Below are 19,876 nucleotides of genomic sequence, written 5' to 3' on the forward strand. Positions count from 1 at the left end.
AGGCGCAAGAGGCTGGATGAACATGGGAGAAATGCTGACTGAGGTTTCAAACATGAGAAAAGGCCAAGTCTGGGAGCGCAATAACATTAGCTTATTGCTTTTCTTTTTCCTCTTGAGTTTTTTTTGTAACCTACAAATGATATTTATACACACGGCATAATCATATAAATACACTGTACAATGCAATATAAAATAATTTCATCTTAAAAGGAATATGTTCAGGGTTTGCTTAGGTATGCTGGTTATGATACTAGCACCATACAAAAAAATTATGACTCAAAACAAGTTGAGTAAAAGAAGGCACTTCTGGATGTCGTCAAATGACTTTTGGGTAAATGATGACCACTCCATCACCATGGTGACCACTCCATCACCATGGTGATGACCACTCCATCACCATGGTGATGACCACTCCATCACCATGGTGGTGACCTCTCCATCACCATGGTGACCTCTCCATCACCATGGTGTCGACCACTCCATCACCATGGTGACCACACCATCCCCATGCAGAAAACACAGAAACAAGCGTTTCTGCGCACACGTTCCTCCCGCACTCCAACAAGTCCAGAACAACGAGGCACTGCAGATAAGTGGGTCCGATATCCGGTCTCCATGCAAAGACGTCTGCTTGTCTCAACTCTTGTTGTCTCTTGATTCGTTCCCCCCCCCCCCCCCCCCCCCCCATCTCCCTCTCAACTCAATCCAAGCCAATATAATCAAACTGGCTGCTACATTTCATCTTCCTTCTCTTGTCACTTCCTGGATCGCTCGTCCCGTCTCCCGCTCATCAGACTTCTACTTCACGCAGTCCTTCCTGAGCGTCAGACGCCGTGACGCTGATGTCGAAGCAGGTCACCATCATGACGCGTGACTTGCATAGGTTGACGCAGAACTCCAGCTCGTCTGTCACCTGGCCCAGGGCCTGGACGTACTCCAGGGACTCCTTGTCTAAATCCTGGTCCACCTCAACTGCAGAGACAAGACCACGTAAACAAACAGTTAAGGCCGGTTCACGCTGCCCCAACAATGTCCAACAAACACCCAACATTCTGCTGTTGGGCTGTTGGATTTGAAATGCTTTGAAAGATAAGTGTCATTTTCACACTGCCCCAACCAACGCTAGCAGGAACTTCACACCAAACCAACACAACCCAACAGCTGGTTGAATAATTCATCCTCCCCATGGTGTGTCTGTGTGTGTGTGCAGAAGGAACCCCCGGACTCACACTCTCCCATCCACTTGCTGGGGTCCATCATCAGCCTGGCCTTGGTGTCCTCCAGCTCCTCCCTCAGGTCGTCATGTTTGATCTTCAGCTCTCTCACCCTCTGCTGCCTCCTCTCCAGCACCTTCAGCTTACTGTTGAAGTACAGCAGGCCCTGAGACACACACACACACACAAGGACCAGTGAGTGACTGAGTACTGAAATACTAAGAGGGAGGATTACACAGTTTGTCATTGTGACTAAGCCTCAAATATTTACATTTACATTTAGTCATTTAGCAGACGCTCTTATCCAGAGCGACTTACAGTAAGTACAGGGACATTCCCCCCGAGGCAAGTAGGGTGAAGTGCCTTGCCCAAGGACACAACGTCATTTGGCACGGCCGGGAATCGAACTGGCAACCTTCTGATTACTAGCCCGACTCCCTCACCGCTCAGCCACCTGACTCCCTGTGTTAAGTTGTTAAATATGTGAATTTGTGCTCACCTTCTCCACATCCTGGAATGGCTGCTGCAGAAGAGATCATGGAAAAAAATAAGAAAGAAAAACAATGTCAAGCACAAAACACATTAACAAATGAGGCTCAGTGTCACTGGGAAAGGCTCCACATGGATGACTTTTGACACCTCATATTCACACATACTTAATAAAACATAAATAGGCATGTGCCCAGACATGGAGGCCATGCTTGATCCATCCAAACAGAATTCCAAGCTGGGGAATGTTGAGGGCGGCGCAGAGCACAGCTCTTTATTACCAGCTATTCAACCGGTGATCGCTGGGAAAGACAAATTGAAGTTCATCTTTTCCTAATTGAAACTAAATCAAACCACCATCCAGCTGATTTAATATCTTCTCTTAACAAATCCCTGTCTGGCTGCCTGTAACTTGTGGGAGCAGTTAATGACCCGTGGACGAGGAGCCAGACATTAAGAGCAGGCAGCCAGAGACAACTGATGGAGGGGTTCTGGGGGGCAGTTACATCCAACACACATTCCTCTCTCTCTCTCTCTGTCTCTCTCTCTCTCTGTCTCTCTCTCTCTCTCTGTCTCTCTCTCTCTGTCTCTCTCTCTGTCTCTCTCTCTGTCTCTCTCTCTGTCTCTCTCTGTCTGTCTCACACTCTTCCCATCTCCCTCTTTCTCTCTCCACCACCAGTAAACCCCCAGTCATCAGTCATTTCTAAACCAATTAACCCCCGACAGTAATTGCCTCCTGATCTCTCCACATTCCTCCAGGACTGGAGCACAACACTGAGCTGCGAGTCTGGTCACCCACTCTTCAACTGCCCGAGCGACCAGAGAGCGACCAGCCTGAAGGTCACATGTCTGAGACTCTGCATATCTTCGTCTTGTACTTTAATAAAAAACTGTGAAGGAGGGGAGGGGGGCTAAGACCTGCCCACAATGTGGCACATTCAGAACATGGTGAAGACCAATGTCACACATGTAGCCCCTACTGCTGAGCTTGACATTGCTAAGTAGGATGTCCTCTGCCCGGGGATCCTCCACACCCCTGAGAAGACCTACATGAAGTTTGTCTATGTGGAGCTTGTCTTACAATAGGGTTGGAACGACCCTTCACTCACCTCTACCGTGTCTTCCTGCCGACGCCTCTGAAGGCGTTCCACGTCGTCAATCTCGTACACCTTGATCTCGAACGGTTCTTTTAAAGGGCCAGACATGCAGGTGGGTGGCAGGTCCACCCACTGGCCAGCTGTGCCGGCCTTCTTCCCCAGGGACGAGGTGTCTGGCAGGGGGGCGGGGATGAGCCGACGCCGCTGGAGCCCTGGAGAACCACAGACAGACAGGCACCTCAATTACAGCTGTATACACATAGGATAGGAACATGTTCAGGATGGTACAGCTATGCAGGTAAATATGTATGAGGCTCAGAGATGGAAAGTGATACCAGGTTTTACACAGACATCCTGGGTTGATTGAATATGTATTAGGCTTTCACAACATTGTTTCACATACCTGAACAACACATGAATTGCAAAGGTTCCCTTACATAAATCTGTGTCATCAAACCTTTAGTATTCTGCTCAGCTCATTCACAGTTGTTCACAGAAATTCACCGTTCAAAATGTTTTCTATAGATGTGAGCATAATGTGTTCTAGCGAAGGTGAGAAAACACAATCCAGATATTTCATAGAAACCAAACAATACTCTCAGGGCCTGTTAAATAGCTAGGGGAAACTATGGGTATATGATGCCTTCTAATGGTGCACATTCTTTACCAAAATGCTTTTCGCTTGTAGGTATATAGACCTTGAAATCCCAAATAAAAGCTTAACCCTTGTGTTATCTTCGTGTCATTCTGACCCATCAGTCATTGTGACCCACCGTCGTATTGCGACAACTTTACCGCATACAAAAACATAGTGAAGCATTTTCTTTTAACCGTCGGGCTCTCAGACCCCCCACATTGCGAAGGTTAAAAGAAAATGCTTTTTATTTGTTTTTGTATTGGGTAAAATTGGGTAAACCTTTGGGTCATGTGACCCGAAGGCAGCACAAGGGTTAATATACTGAGACGTGGTTTCTGGCTCACCGTTCGACCTCTTCTTGGGGGACTTGGAGATCCTGGTGCGCCCCGAGGAGGACAAGCCACTCTCGCTCATGGAGTCGTGGGCGGACGAGGCGCTGCCAGTGGCCTCGCTGTCCCGGATCATGCTCTCGTACCCACTGCTGCCGCCGCTGTGGTAGAAGAGGGCGGTGCGGCCCATCGCCGGGGGCAACTCTCCACTGAGGATGCTGCTGTTGTCGCTGCCGTGGCCGCTGCTGTAGCGCTGGGGCCGTCTGGGCGCGGTGATCTTGCTGTAGGGGGACGGGAGCATGGTCACGGGGGTCTTGTCGTCCCCCGCGCTCGCCCCGCCGTCCGACTCCCCGGAGCCCCTCAGGTGTTTGCCCGACGAGCCGCCCAACGCGAGCTCGCTCACCCGGCTGTTGGCCGCCCGCATGGCCTGCTTGGTGCCCATGACGGTGCCTCGCCCAGGCCTGGCGCTGACGGGGGCGGTGGTGGTGCGGGGAGCGGGGGTCTTCCCGGAGGGAGGGAGGTTGGCGTTGGGGTTTCTGGCGGCGGGCGCTGCCAGGGACTTGGTGGAGGAACTGAGGCCCTTCGAGTGGTTGGCAGACAGAGAGCGGGCTTTGCTTCCGTTGAGCGTTCCAGCTGCTCTGGGGCCGACACCAGCTTTCACCTGCCCGGGTTTGCTCACCACACCTGGGCTCCCGCAAGGGGAAGTTGGGGAGGTAGCGATTGGAGAGCTTGCGGAGTTAGGGACGCCGTATCTGGGTATGGACCTGCCAGACTTGCTGCTGCCTAGGCTAGCCCCGCTGTTCTCCCGGCTGAGGACAGGCTTGGAGCCCATACAAGACAGGCTGTCGCACCTCTCCAGGGACACCTGGCTGCCGTAGTGCAGCCCTGCGTCGCCTCTGACCCCCCTGGCCTTCAGGCTGGACGTGGCCTTAGCCGAGGAGGAGTCGAACCTGAGGCCGGAGGTCTTCAGGTTGTTGGAGTCCGCTTTGAAGCGTGCCTCCAGCTCATCCTCTGACACCACGGCCCTCGCCGCCCTCCCTGCCTCCGCGTGCTCCCCACACGCCGACTTTAAGGCACTTTGGGGCAGCAGGGTCCGGTTCTTCTGGTCCAGACTGGACTTGCGCACCGGGGGAGGAGGCGGGGAAGTACCTCCAGGTTTGGGGAGCATGCTGACTTTCTGTCCGGTGGCCTTGCTGGTTTTCCCCAGAGAAGAGAACCTGTTGGTGGACGCAGAGACCATGTCCTGAGATGCCCTGGACTCCGGGGTGGCGTGGATCACAGGCACGGTCCCCAGGGTGGTGGCCCCTCGCCTCAGCTGGGGCATCCTACTGGGGGGCTCGGCTTTCCTGACGGCCGACTTCTCGCAGCCGTCCACCACCCTCTGGGATGAGGTAGAGGCCTGCACCTTGCGGGAGCGAGGTACGCTGTTGCTGCTGACCGCAGGTCTCCGGGAGGGGATGCCGCTGGGGGGGGTTTTGAGGAACTTGGCGGTGGGGCTGGGGTCCGCGAGGGGCTGGGGTTCAGGAGAGAGGGCCACGCGCTGCCAGGGGTCCTCCTGTCTGGCCTCGTGTGGGGGGGGCTCACTGCTGCTACTGTGGGTGATGGATGAGGTAGGTGTTTTACTGGGAAGACTGGAGTGGACTACGGTGGTGGGGGGGGCCTGGGTGGGCTGGGAGGAGCTGAGGGGGTTAACCGTGGCGGTTTTCGCCGGCAACCGGAGGGATCCTTTGGCTGAGTCGGGAGAAGGAGGGCACTTGGTCAAGGACAGCTTACTGGAGGCGGCGCTGTCGCTGTCCAGCTCGGAGAAGCTGAACCCGCTGTCGTTCAGGGAGTTCTTGGCGTCTCTCGGCGACGGCTCACACTGGAACAGACTGAAGGAGTCCAGGTAGAAGGTTCCCTCGGGGCCGCCGTGCGCGGTGTGAGGCAGGAACACGTCGGAGGAGTGGGCCCCCTCGCTCCCCTGCGTGCTCACGCTCACCCCGCTGAGCCAGGAGCTCACGGACGAGCCCCTGCCGCCCACGCTCACGTCCTCCCCGAGGGGCGTGACCGCCCCCGCGCTGACCTCCGACCCCCCGAAGGAGGCCGTGTAGGCGTCGAACTCGTCGTTGATGCTGCTGATGATACTGACGGGTCTGGAGCCGGACGCCAGCGCCTGCAAGGAGCAGTCGCTGCTGAAGCTCACGATGCTGGTGGGACGACCTCCGTCCACCAGGCCCCTGATGGACAGCTCCTCCACCACGGTGAACACCAGCTCGTCCTCCCCGTTCAGCTCCACGGGCTGCTGCAGGGTGACGGTGGCTCTGAGGGCGTCCCTGTTCAGGCAGCGGTCTCTCAGGGTGGACCACACCTCCACAGGGCCTGGGGGGCTGCCAGAATCCCCCCTCTTCACAGCCTGGTGGCTCATTCCGACGGGGGGCATTCTGGTGGATCTCTCCTCCGCCTCTCCGTACCCCCTGGGGGTGTCCCTCGGCTGCGGGGGAGGGGGAGCCGGCTTGGGTAAGGGCTTCTTGTTGAAGTAGACCTTCTCCCTCACCACTGGCTCTGGGTTGGGGGCGGTGGCGGGGGCGACCTGCTTGCTGGGGCTGGCCCTGCTGTCTGATGCCATCACCTTCTCACCGTCAGCGCTGGTCCTGCACACGTTCTCCGACAGCGCTCTCTCCTGGGGGCTGCTCTGCCGCGTGGAATGTTCCAGTTTGGATTTGAGGCCGGGGCTGCCGGCCGGCTGGGAAGCAGCCGTGTGTTTAGGAGAGGGTTTGGGTGAGATGCTCTCCTGCGAGCCGGAGGACACTTTGGCTCCGGTCTTCGGGGAAACGGAGCCGGGCCCTTCCTTGCTTTTCCCGCCGTCCAGCTTGGGGCTGGCCTGGCTGCCGCGGCCCTCTCCCACGAAGGCCTTGGGCTCCTCGCTGCCGTCGATGCACTCCAGACGTTCCTGCAGCTCAGCGAACGTGTTGCACTTGAAGAAGTGTTCTCTGTCCAGCGGGGCGCCCCTGCCGCCCCTCCTCCGGTTCAGGGAGGGGATGATGGGCACGAACACAGGCGGACCCTCGTTGTCGCTCAGCTCGCGGTCGGACACGGCGGAGCCGCCAGGGCCCACGTAGATGACGGTGTCGCACGACTGCTCGCTGCTGGAGGAGTAGTCGGGGTCACTGAGGAGGGGGGGGAGGTCGGGGTCCAGGGCCACCGTCCGGGGGTGGAAGGGCCGGAGGTGGGGGGGGCGGCGAATCCTCCCCTCCTCACAGGAACTCTCGCCTCCGGAGGAACTGGACGCGTACTGTGTGTGAGAGAGAGAGAGAGAGAGAGAGAGAGAGAGAGAGAGAGAGAGAGAGAGAGAGAGAGAGAGAGAGAGAGAGAGAGAGAGAGAGAGAGAGAGAGAGGCAGTTACAGTCAAGCAGTCTCGAAGGGGTCTTTTTGGGTTATCATTAATATCATCCGTTTTAAGTAATGATTCAATAACTGCTGGGTGAATTATAGTTTCTCCATTTCCTGAACCACTTTGCCTATTATATTAACAGTCAATCTTATTTCCTAACGAATTCAGGAGGTGATCAATTGCGAGGGAAATATGAGTCGATATATTTAAAGGTTAAAAGTGCACGTCAATAGGCGCTACGAAACGAACGTCAATAGTATGAATTGCTGTGTGGAATGCATTATAATTATGCCTGACTGAGACCAATGTTTAATAAATACTCGGTGTCATTTCAACTAATTATCGAGAACATATATTTCCCTAATCTGAGAACATTCATTACACACATCCTTAGGCTGCAGTATTGATGCAGACATGATTATGCTCTGAGCAGGAGAGGAAAACTAGCTTTGAATTATTGCCAACAACCGTACAACAACACAGACTTAATTTGACTTCACAGCCCCAAAGTTACAGAGAAATGAGCTTTTAAACACCTGTTATTTGAACTATGTAAAGTGGTGAATAAATACTTTAACTTCTTCATGAAACTCAAGACAGAACACACCCCTGGACTGTCATCGCAGCAGTCCTGGAACACTAAAAACACGCGCTAGCACATTTCATTCACCAAGATGACCGATCACAGACATTAAAACACACGATAAACTCCTGTGCGTGTTTACCCGTTACATTATATTTACATTTAGTCATTTAGCAGACGCTCTTATCCAGAGCGACTAACAGTAAGTACAGAGGACATTCCCCCGAGGTAAGTAGGGTGAAGTGCCTTTCCTAAGAACACAACATCATTTAGCACGGCCAGGAATCGAACCGGAAACCTTCGGATTACTAGCCCGATTACCTAACCGCTCAGCCATCTGACCCCGAGGTGAGACAATCATTAAGAAGGACCTACCTTGGACTTCTTCTTCCTCATGCGGTGGATGCGAGAGGCCAGCTGGATGGTGGAGAGCGAGTCGGCGTAGCAGGCAGGGGAGTCGGAGATGTGGGCAATCATAGTTGTTCTGCAGTTGATGTTACCCAGCGAGTCTCTCAGCAACATTGTCAGTTTGCTGTCCCTGAATCACAGGTTCACACACTGTTATTATCATCGTTCAGGAAACACCGGGGGCGTACTTAGTCATACCGTACCAAACGCTGCAGGCAAACACAAACTAAACCGTCACACCGCCCGCCTATCCGTAAACAGGTCCACTTCCCACCATATTCATCCAGTAACTTTGATTTATTTCCTTAAACTCTAGATGAGGTGAACAGTCCCAGTCAGTAAACCTGTCGAACTACACTGGATGTTCGTGCTCTGACAAGTCTCCAACAGTCCCTGCCTCCTCTGGATCTCGCAACTAAAAAAAAGTTTAATAATCCAACCTACCTGTACGGTACGTGCTTGGCTCCGTTGGCGAGGGCCATGATGACGTTGCCCAGCGCCGTGAGCGACAGACACTGCCCTCCACCCGCGTCCCTGCTCCTGCTGGGGACCTTCTCACAGCTGCCCAGATCAAGGAGGTGAAGCCTGCTCCTTCCACCTGACACTGAGGATGAGGAGGAACCAGGTGAGCTTATACCTCCAAACAGACACTCCCACTGGAGTCAGCGCCCCCAACACACACACACACACACAGCGGAGGAAGGAGGGGCGGGCACACGCCAGGCCAGACTAGCGGATGTCTGATTTACGCGTGAGTAAGACGATGTGACGAAGACAAAGTGATTCAAAAAGCAGTCGAGACTGCGATACTTTCACAGACAGGTTAACTCCTATAAAACTACTATAAAACTCCTATAAAAAGTGTCATTCTGTGTGACTGGTTTCTTGCTGTCCTGTTGCCACGTGGTATGTCGTGTACCTTATGAAAAAACTACAAGACAGACATGGCATTTGGTGCATTGATGATCCTTGCCATGATGCCTTAAACACAGTTCACATCATGTTCTACAGGGGTAGAAGTCAGTGTGATTGGGTCTTGAAGGCAGGGGAGCGTGTTGTTACGTGGGTCGCTGCTATGTTATTTGGTATGATTGTAGGAGAAAATGACAGAGTTTAAGAGCAGGCAGCAGAGGAGAACCATTAAACGGCTGTCAGCAAGACTTAGAAATTGAGTGTTTCAAATACTCGCTCGCTCACAGCCTTGGAACAGCATAAGAATACCAAGTTTTTTTCTTTTTGAATTTCTTTTTTTCCATGGACGCTCCGAACACGAGTCTGGAGACTTGTTATACAGGCAGATTTATTCCGGTATTTTCCACCATCTAACCCTCGGCCTCGCCTCCCCTGGTCATTAGTTTGAGTTTAGCGACACACTGCATACCTGTTCCCCCCCTTCTGTATAATTAGTCCAGAAACTGAGGGAATTGCACTTAGCGCTGTTATTAATGCCTAATAAAGTGGTCATCTTTAAATGACCGTGAGTAATCAAGTGTTCTTCTTGATTAAGGATATGATTATCTGACGAGCTTAATTGTCTGTTGTTTTTGGATATGGGGAGGACTTGTGGAGTTGCAGGGTTCGGTGTTCGCACAGGAAGGTTCGTAACGGGTGGGGGGGGTGGGTTCGGTGTTGTACAGGAAGTGCATCTCTACTCACTTCCTCCCTTGCCGCTCTTCTCCATGCGGTACTGGTAGACGTGGAGGGTGAACAGCATGTGGGAGTTGCGTCTGTCCTCCTCGTCCGCGTCCGGCCGGCTGGTGCTGCGCGCTGCGATGGCCGCGTCCAGGAAGAAGGCAGCCTTCTCTGCCGTGGGGGCGCGGAGCTCACTCTGGTTCTGGAGCTGGGGGGAGAGGGAGGGAGGGAGGGGCAGAAATATAAGGGGTTGTGGTTCGAGAAAGAGAGAACGGTGACGGGAGGAAGAGAGAGGGGGGAAGAGAGAGAGAGCAGTGAGAGTGAGGTGAGGAAGAGAGAGGTGGAGAGAGGGAGAGATGAGGGGCAGTTAATTGGACCCAGGCACACATTTCTAGCACATTAGATTGGGTCTCGAGGGCAATTACGAGCAGCAGATATGCAGACTGAGGAGGGGGGGGGGATTAGGAGAGGCTGTGGTTGAGCAGGAGGGCAGGGGTGTGGTGCTGGGGTACAGACGGCTGTGGAGGGGGGTGGGGTGGGGGGAGGGAGGGATGGGGCCCAGCATGGTGGTTACTAAGAGAGGAGGAGGAGAGACAGGAGCTTCACAGGACTCCAGGCAGCCTTTGAAGTCACAGTCCACACAGAGCGCCCCCCCCCCTCAACCCCTCCAGCCCCCTCCCCTAAAAAACAACATCTGACAGCAACACCTGTCAGTGCCTTCATACCCTCATCCTCCCCCACCCCACTCAGGAGAGAGGCCTAGCTCTGAGGTAATAGATGCTGATGGAGGCTGACAGCAAAGTCAATAGTAAGAAAGGTATAGAGAGATGGGTGTACGAGGAGAGGACCGCAGAGGGCTTGGACGAGGTGCTCCAGCCGAGATGAAACGCGGCAGACATAAGCCTCTGGAACAGGCCGCCGAGGTGGAGAACAGACCGGCACCACCTTCCCCAGAGAGAGAACGAGACGGCCCGCAAGAGAACAAAGAAGAGGAGGCCACACCCCCTCACCTGAGGTCACACCCCCTAACATAAGGCCACACCCCCTCACATGAGGCCACACCCCCCCACCTGAGGCCACACCCCCTAACATGAGGCCACACACCCCCATCTGAGGCCACACCCCCTCACCTGAGGCCACACCCCCTCACCTGGGTACCACAGATGGGGTCCTCCCTCAGGTAGACTCCCGGGGACTGTCCGTCCTGCAGGCTGCCGGTCGACACCTCTGCCAGCAGGTCGGTCAGCTGCTCGTCCCTCCCGCTGATCTCCACGGCCGACACGCGTAGCGAGAAGCGGGTGCCCGTCTTCTCCTTCCTCTCGCTGATGAGCTTGAAGAGCCAGGAGATGGCACAGGGAGCCACGCCCAGGCCCTGGGCGGAGCCGTCCTTACCGATCATGGTGTAGGTCTTGCCTGCAGGAGAGGAAGGGGAGATGGTGACTGTGTCTGGTGCCAGGGGATACTGCTAACACCCACGTTGGTCTCCCAGGATTGAATTGTTCCTCCAATCAGCCGTTAGGGACAGGCGGAGGGGAGACCGAGACAGAGCGAGGTGTGAAACAACCGTTGATGGGGAATTTGCCTTTAATACGTTGCTCCCTGGATAGGAGGTGACTGAAATATATTTGAATTTAAATCTCATGACCCGAGGACCAGTTTTGGAGAGGAGAGTTCCAGCTGGCTGAGAGATAGAGGAGAGGAAGCCTTCAGACTGAGAGCTTTGGCCAGGTCAATTACTCCGAATTTAATTACAGTCTGGGCCCGGAATCTTCTGTGCAACAGTCTACCTCTCTCTCTGTCTCTAAACTCCCCTCCTTTCCCTTCCCCTCTCCTCCTCTCCCCTCCTCTCCCCTTCCCTTCAGTCTCTTCCTCTCCCCTCCTCTCCTACTCTCCCCTTCCCTTCAGTCTCCTCCTCTCCACTCCGCTCACTCAAGTGGACCGCTAAGCTGATTATGGACTTACGGCTAACAAAGGCAGTGAGGAAGGTTTGACGTGTGACCAGCGAGGGGACCTTACCTAGCCTGGCGTGTGACCAGCGAGGGGACCTTACCTAGCCTGACGTGTGACCAGCGAGGGGACCTTACCTAGCCTGGCATGTGACCAGCGAGGGGACCTTACCTAGCCTGGCGTGTGACCAGCCAGGGGACCTTACCTAGCCTGACGTGTGACCAGCGAGGGGACCTTACCTATCCTGGCGTGTGACCAGCGAGGGGACCTTACCTAGCCTGGCGTGTGACCAGCGAGGGGACCTTACCTAGCCTGACGTATGACCAGCGAGGGGACCTTACCTAGCATGACGTGTGACCAGCGAGGGGACCTTACCTAGCCTGGCGTGTGACCAGCGAGGGGACCTTACCTAGCCTGACGTGTGACCAGCGAGGGGACCTTACCTATCCTGGCGTGTGACCAGCGAGGGGACCTTACCTAGCATGACGTGTGACCAGCGAGGGGACCTTACCTATCCTGGCGTGTGACCAGCGAGGGGACCTTACCTAGCCTGGCGTGTGACCAGCGAGGGGACCTTACCTAGCCTGACGTATGACCAGCGAGGGGACCTTACCTAGCATGACGTGTGACCAGCGAGGGGACCTTACCTAGCCTGGCGTGTGACCAGCGAGGGGACCTTACCTAGCCTGACGTGTGACCAGCGAGGGGACCTTACCTAGCATGACGTGTGACCAGCGAGGGGACCTTACCTAGCCTGACGTGTGACCAGCCAGGGGACCTTACCTAGCCTGGCGTGTGACCAGCGAGGGGACCTTACCTAGCCTGGCGTGTGACCAGCGAGGGGACCTTACCTAGCCTGACGTATGACCAGCGAGGGGACCTTACCTAGCCTGGCGTGTGACCAGCGAGGGGACCTTACCTAGCCTGGCGTGTGACCAGCGAGGGGACCTTACCTAGCCTGACGTGTGACCAGCGAGGGGACCTTACCTAGCATGACGTGTGACCAGCGAGGGGACCTTACCTAGCATGACGTGTGACCAGCGAGGGGACCTTACCTAGCCTGACGTGTGACCAGCGAGGGGACCTTACCTAGCCTGGCGTGTGACCAGCGAGGGGACCTTACCTAGCCTGACGTATGACCAGCGAGGGGACCTTACCTAGCCTGACGTGTGACCAGCGAGGGGACCTTACCTAGCCTGACGTATGACCAGCGAGGGGACCTTACCTAGCCTGACGTGTGACCAGCGAGGGGACCTTACCTATCCTGGCGTGTGACCAGCGAGGGGACCTTACCTAGCCTGACGTGTGACCAGCGAGGGGACCTTACCTAGCCTGGCGTGTGACCAGCGAGGGGACCTTACCTAGCATGACGTGACCGAAGCAGAAGATGCAGCCGTCCGCTCCGTTCACCACCGACTGGATGACCTCCGCCACCGTCCCCGAGCACACCTCCGCCTGGGGGGAGACAGGGGTCAGAGGTCACGGCTCCGTCGTGAAGCAGGCTTGTTCGACCAATCGTTTCTCTCCCTTTTTTTTTTCTTCCAATTATACAAATACATGCATATACATTATCCACAACAACAAACTAAAAGTTTGTTCTCTTCCAGAAATCATTTCATTCAATCCGCTGAAGCAATAACAGGAAGTGAGTCTGAGGAGAGTCCTGTATTCTGAGGCTGTGCTGCGGCGAGTGTCTTTCCAGTCTGCCTGAGCTGCCCTCCAGGAGCCAGGCAGAGACCTCTACCATACGTCACACACCGCACCCCACAGCACCCACACAGCACACAGCACACAGCACACAGCACACAGCACACAGCACACAGCACACAGCACACAGCACACACCACACAGCACACACCACACACCACACAGCCCTCTGAACAGCTGGGGTCTGCAGCTCCCCTCCAGCAGCACCATCTCAGCCGGCCTCGGCCCGCCTGCAGCCTCAGACTGAGGCTGGCAGCTGGAGCACTGAGGAGGTCTGCTGGGGGACAGAAACACTGGCTGCCTGGCAACCAGCCTGACGACCAGCCTGACGACCAGCCTGACGACCAGCCTGACAACCAGCCTGACAACCAGCCTGGCAACCAGCCTGGCAACCAGCCTGACGACCAGCCTGACGACCAGCCTGACGACCAGCCTGACAACCAGCCTGACAACCAGCCTCCCGATGAAACACCTCCACTCTCAGCTTCTCTCAGCTTCTACACGGCCGTTTCTTTGCAACGATTTGTTTGTTTCGTTGCTAGATTCCATCACTGATTCCTTACGAAGACACTGAGTTCATCCGTGGCTTTCTGATTCTAAACAACAGTGTGATCTCTTCACCTCCTCTTCCATCCCTGTCGACCAAACGTCTGGTGTCTGATCGTTCGGGCTTTGAACTGACCTGGGCATGTCTGAGGACAGTCAGGGATATAACTGGACTATGAAACGAGAGGTTAGATATAAGTGGAGTGAATTCAGTTGGTTCCCCAGACTTAAAAGGCCCAGCTGTTGGTCTCAGTCTGAGAAGAATGCCCTCGACCAGGACCTGCATGCTTCCCTCTAAGCCCCCCTGGCTGCACCCTGCCGGCATTAACATGTCCTCGTGCCCTTGAGAGAACACACACACATCCTCAACACACCCTCCGACCCCCACACACACACACCCTGACCCTTACTTGCGAGGCGTCCTGGGGAAACACGGCGTCGAAGGCGAAGATCTTGGGGACGGCCACGGTGGCAGCTCTCCTGAGGCCGGCGCTGGCGTGAGGCGTGGCCGCGGGGTCGTACAGGGTCAGCTGCTTCTTCCTGGCGTCCACCTTCAGGAAGGACACAGACTCGGACGAGTCGTCCAGGGGAGGGCAGATCCGCATCATCACCTTGACCTGCGGCGGCGAGGGGGAGGGGTTAGGGGTGTGGTCACATAAGAGGGTTTAATGTGGGAGGCACACAGACACACACACAGACACACACACAGACACACACACACAGACACACACACAGACACACACACAGACACACACACACACACAGACACACACACAGACACACACACACACACTTCCACCAGCCCTTTCTGCACAGGCAGCAAACCCAACACAGCCCTTCCATCCCCTGTTTCTACGCCCGTCATTCACACCCACACAAAAGGCCTGTTCTTCTCCCCTGACTTGTTGTGTATAAACATTTCCACAGGTCCAGGCTGCGGCGCTAAGACGCCACGTCTGCAGCCTATCCCAGTTCCTCCTGCGTTCCTCCGCACGGCGGCGAGGCCTCCCTGGGACCCACAGAGGGCTGTTACCATGACGGACACGTACACATGGACAGAAAATTACATCTGCTGTGACATTTAAAACCCTCCATATGGTGGCTGGCTGTGTGTGTGTGTGTGTGTGCTGACCGTCCGGGCCATGGCTAGCTAATGTCTCTGCTATATTTACATGGGTGGAGATCTGATAGCAGGGCCCAGGGTGGAGAAGCAGACTCTGCATTTTAACACCCCGGCCTCCCTGCTAACAGCCCTGTCTCTTGATCCCCCCCCAAAATCCATTAAGGGGGCTTCCCCCCCCCCTCCTCTGGTCCATGTCCTGTACTGCAGGAAATCTGGGGGCTTTAGTTCAAGTCAACTTGAACAAACTCTGAAAGGATGACAATATGGGTCAACGATAAAACAGCTGATCTCAAACCTGATTTTAGCCTCACGGACACAGACAAGCAACAGAAACAGACATTCTATGAAGGGGTGAGAGGATGAAGGGGTGAGAGGATGAAGGGGTGAGAGGATGAAGGAATGAGAGGATGAAGGGGTGAGAGGATGAAGGGATGAGAGGATGACCCCAGTGATCCTGGCACCGTGTGAGCAGGGTGACCGTGACATGCCCCAAGTCTGTCTGGAGCGCCCGTGCCCGGAGCGCTCGTGCCCGGAGCGCCCGTGTCCGGAGCGCCCGTGGTTACACCTGGTCCACTGATGGACTCAGAACTACATCCCTCACCCTGTGAAAGCCTCTTTCCCAGATGTCCCAATCAACTGGCTGGGATTCACGGTAACAGTGGTGGTGTTAATGAAGTCCTTTTTACAATAGAACCTCCACAACACAGGACGAAGATCTCCATGGCGACTCCCAACAGTATCAGACAGCCGTTCACGAGGCTTTCCTCCCCAGGTGGGATCTAATCTGGAGAGGGAACTTCTCCTCTATAAATACTGAATCTCAGCCCTGACAACAATAGCTAATAAACCCAGGAGGAAGGCCGTGTTTACACAGACCAGGCCCTAATGAAAGCCCCAGTCATCGCCATCCTGGATTTCATCATCTCGTTTATGAAACAGGCACACACACAAGAAAACGATATGAATGTGCGGAAATATTTGGACTTAATTTCTTTTTTTGCTTCTCTCTCTAGCTGCGGGCCGTTCAGAGGGATTCTCTCCTTACAGATGAAGGGAATTGGTGACATTCCATAGGGCTTGTCAGCAGTGTCAGTCTGGACTGGACTGGACTGGTCTGGACTGGACTGGCCTAGGGTGTCATCACTCACCATTCAAACATCACTCTGGCCTATTTGCATGTCTGAGTGTTTTTTTTATGTATATGTATGCACATTATGTTTGAGAGTATGTGTGTGTGCATTACTGGGAGACTTCTGCCTGTGTGCCTTCACGTCTCAGTGTTTTGCATAAGACCTAGGGGCATGTGCAGAACAGAACACATGTGTAGGTGTGTGTCCTCCTCACCTTCCCCAACCCCGGGTTCTCCTTGACCTTGGACATGGCGCGGAGCAGGCATGGTGGAGCGGGCGGGGGCGAGACCTGTAGGGTGCTGCTGAAGGTGGTGGGGTACAGAGAGGGCTCCTGGGGGCGGGGCTGCGGCACCAGCTGCTTCCTACGCTTCGACGACAAGTTCAGCTTCTGGGCCGCCCTGCGGGGGGGAAGAGAGAGAGAGAGAGAGGGGGAAGAGAGAGAGAGAGAGAGAGAGAGAGAGAGAGAGAGAGAGAGAGAGAGAGAGAGAGAGAGAGAGAGAGAGAGAGAGAGAGAGAGAGAGAGAGAGAGAGAGAGAGAGAGAGAGAGAGAGGGAGAGAGAGAGAGAGAGAGAGAGGTTTGAGACACAGCTGATAAACATTTACCGTCAAACAGAGAAAGGTTTGTTTTTTAGGATCATCATCACGAGACCAGAAGCTGAAGTTGAGGAAAGTGTTTCTTTCCTTGGCGGCGAGGTACATCACTGTGTGCATAGTGAGAGAGATGTATAGAGGGCTCCGGATGATTGATTTAATGCTCTGCTTTGACATTTTGTCCCCGGGTACAGAGCTGTTAGACGCCTCTCTCTGCAGCGGGAGCGTAAAGGTCACCCAGATCTGTTTTCTCCTCGAGAGCACTGTGCCACCTCTCCCGACTCGACCGAAAACTCTCCACCTCAAACGCTGCCCTGAACGCAGGGCTACCCGCAGGGATAACGCTCTCCACCTCAAACGCTGCCCTGAACGCAGGGCTACCCGCAGGGATAACGCTCTCCACCTCAAACACTGCCCTGAACGCAGGGCTACCCGCAGGGATAACGCTCTCCACCTCAAACGCTGCCCTGAACGCAGGGCTACCCGCAGGGATAACGCTCTCCACCTCAAACGCTGCCCTGAACGCAGGGCTACCCGCAGGGATAACGCTCTCCACCTCAAACGCTGCCCTGAACGCAGGGCTACCCGCAGGGATAACGCTCTCCACCTCACAGCAAACATTTACATTTTACATTTACATTTAGCAGACGCTCTTATCCAGAGCGACTTACAGTAAGTACAGGCTCAAACACACGGTTAAAAAAAACGGACTGCTGCTCTAAACACACATATGGAACATACTGAACAACATGCAAGGTGACTAAAGTGCTTTCCAAGGTTCTTCGCTGAGGAACCATGTTGCTTTTCATGTTGCTTTTCCTGTCAGAAGGACAGCTGTTGGTTGCCATGGCGTTGAGGTAAACTAAATAGACCCATCCGTCCTTGTCAAACATAGAGGCACTGTCAGGTATGACAGGTGATGATGGCGTGCTACCTCTGTCTTCATAACAGGACTAGAGTGATCCCGACAGACAAGGGTTCCGTTACTTGGGAATATGTGAGAATCCTGTTCAGTGTGCACCCCCCATTAGAAGCCTCGCTGTAGCCCTTCTTCACTAACGACACACACACACACACACACACACACACACACAGGTGATGTGACAGTGAGGTAAGCCACCCCACCCTGGATCCTGGATAAGTGGATCTCTCTGAGCAGGTCGTCTGTGCCGGCGTGCAGCCCTGCCCTCCTGGAGCACGGTGGAGATGGAGGTGGAGATGGAGGTGGAGATGGAGGTGGAGATGGAGCAGTAATTACGAGCGCTCCACCGGAAGCAGCCAGCGCCAGAGACAGACAAATTGGTCACAAGGCCAACTGAGCGAGACGCACAAATTCCTCTCAAGCTCCCCCCACCACTCCTCCCTCCCCCTCTCCTCCCCCACCACCACTCCTCTCTCCCCCTCTCCTCCCTCCTCCTCTCCTCCCCCACCACCACTCCTCTCTGGGTGAGGGAGGGAGACAGAAAGGAGATGGAGGGAGACAGAAAAGGAGGGAGGGAGAGAGGGGGGAGGGAGAGGGGGGGGAGAGGGGGAGGGGGGAGGGAGAGAGACAGAGAGGGGGGGAGGGAGAGAGACAGAGAGGGGGGGAGGGAGAGAGACAGAGAGGGGGGGGGGAAGAGGGAGAGAGGGAGAGAGACAGAGAGGGGGGGAGGGAAAGAGGGAGAGAGGGAGAGGGGGGGAGACAAAGAGGGGGGTGGAGACAGAGAGGGGGGGGGGAAGAGGGAGAGAAGGAGAGAGGGAGAGGGGGGGGAGAACAGAGGGGGGGGGGGGGGGGGAGACCCAGTCAGTGTGTGTGTCCCCTTAGTGAGAGCCCGTACCCTGAGATCCCAGCCTGGGCTCATTAGTCCTGCTCAGGGCTCCTCCGGACCGGGTGGGCTGCTGCCAAAACCACTCCCTCCCCCTCCTCGCGTTCCCCTCGCCTCAGCCGCACCCCTCTCAACCCCGCCCCCATCCGCCCGCCCCCTGCAGTGCCAGCCCAGGAGCACAGTGAGGAAACACGGCGCTGGCTGATGGAATAATGATTGCATGGAGGCGAGCCAGCAGAGCTCGGTCTCCCCGGGACCCGGCGGAGCGTGATAGCATGAGAGACGGAAACGAGATGGAATGGAGAGTGTGAGACGATGGCAGAGACAAGGAACCTCTACCTGCACACGCATGAAGACAGTCTGCCTGACGGGAGTCAAGACAAGAGAATATCTCTCTCTTTTGCAGTCTTTTGCTCTTGACCTGTCTCTCACTCTCCCCTCTCTCTCACTCTCCCCTCTCTCTCTCGTCTGTGAAAGGTCATTGATTTGTCCTTTTCACCGAGCGAGGCTTCGACTCACAAAACAACGGCGGATGTTTAGATGTGTTGTTAGAAGCTGGTTGACAGTGAGAGCTGACGCAGCATCGCTAGCCCTGGCTGCAACCTTGACCACACAATGAGACTCCCTCTTGAATGGAGAGAGGAGAGAAGAGAAGAGGAGGAGAGCGAGGGAGTGGAGAGGCGGGCGAGCGGACAACAGAGAAAGAGAGAAAGAGAAAGATTTTCTTGTGCTGAGGAGGAGAGAGAGAAAAGGAGAGAGAAAAGGAAGAGAGAGAAAAGGAGAGAGAGAAAAGGAGAGAGAGAAAAGGAGAGAGAGAAAAGGAGAGAGAGAAGCTGTTGTTCCGTTACAACCACTTGATAGGTGATGAGCAACAACAGTGGGCGCCTGCTTGTACACGCACACACACACACTCTAATGGGGAAATTAATTGCTTGTCACATGGAATCCTCCCTCTCCTTTACCCTCTCTCCCTCTCTCCCTCTCTATCCTCCTCTACAGAAGAGGCAGTGATCAGGGGAGAGAGACTCACTCACCCACCTGTTCAGCAGGCAAAACTACTCTCTCCTGGACCTGCATCACAACACTGCAGGTACGACTAGCACATGTGACTAGCACAGTCTGTGTCCTGCGAGAAACACCACCACATCCACCAGTGTTTCACCAGGCTGCGGCCACAACGACAAACAATGCATGCAGCGGCGGCAGGTTTAAACAGCAAAAGGGGAACCGGTACGCGTCCAAACTGAACATCCGGCTGTTTAGAGAGA

General features: G+C 55.0%; 1 protein-coding gene across 1 annotated transcript in view; it reads right to left on the reverse strand.

Annotated features, from left to right (window-relative positions):
- Nucleotides 1–669: 669 nt before the first annotated feature.
- kif26ab (kinesin family member 26Ab) overlaps nt 670–19,876 on the reverse strand; it is a 66,278-nt gene continuing 47,071 nt past the window's right edge. The window contains exons 5-16 of the mRNA XM_062469900.1: nt 16,427–16,610; nt 14,370–14,576; nt 13,068–13,161; nt 10,910–11,172; nt 9,784–9,967; nt 8,572–8,731; nt 8,095–8,257; nt 3,782–7,037; nt 2,813–3,012; nt 1,714–1,737; nt 1,230–1,380; nt 670–972 (exon numbers count right to left, since the gene is read on the reverse strand). Of these exons, the coding sequence (XP_062325884.1) occupies nt 791–972; nt 1,230–1,380; nt 1,714–1,737; nt 2,813–3,012; nt 3,782–7,037; nt 8,095–8,257; nt 8,572–8,731; nt 9,784–9,967; nt 10,910–11,172; nt 13,068–13,161; nt 14,370–14,576; nt 16,427–16,610 (5,068 nt within the window). The 3' untranslated portion in view covers nt 670–790. The remainder of the gene's footprint in view (nt 973–1,229; nt 1,381–1,713; nt 1,738–2,812; nt 3,013–3,781; nt 7,038–8,094; nt 8,258–8,571; nt 8,732–9,783; nt 9,968–10,909; nt 11,173–13,067; nt 13,162–14,369; nt 14,577–16,426; nt 16,611–19,876) is intronic.

The sequence above is a fragment of the Osmerus eperlanus genome, chromosome 9 (assembly GCF_963692335.1).
Source record: "Osmerus eperlanus chromosome 9, fOsmEpe2.1, whole genome shotgun sequence".
Classification (NCBI taxonomy): domain Eukaryota; kingdom Metazoa; phylum Chordata; class Actinopteri; order Osmeriformes; family Osmeridae; genus Osmerus; species Osmerus eperlanus.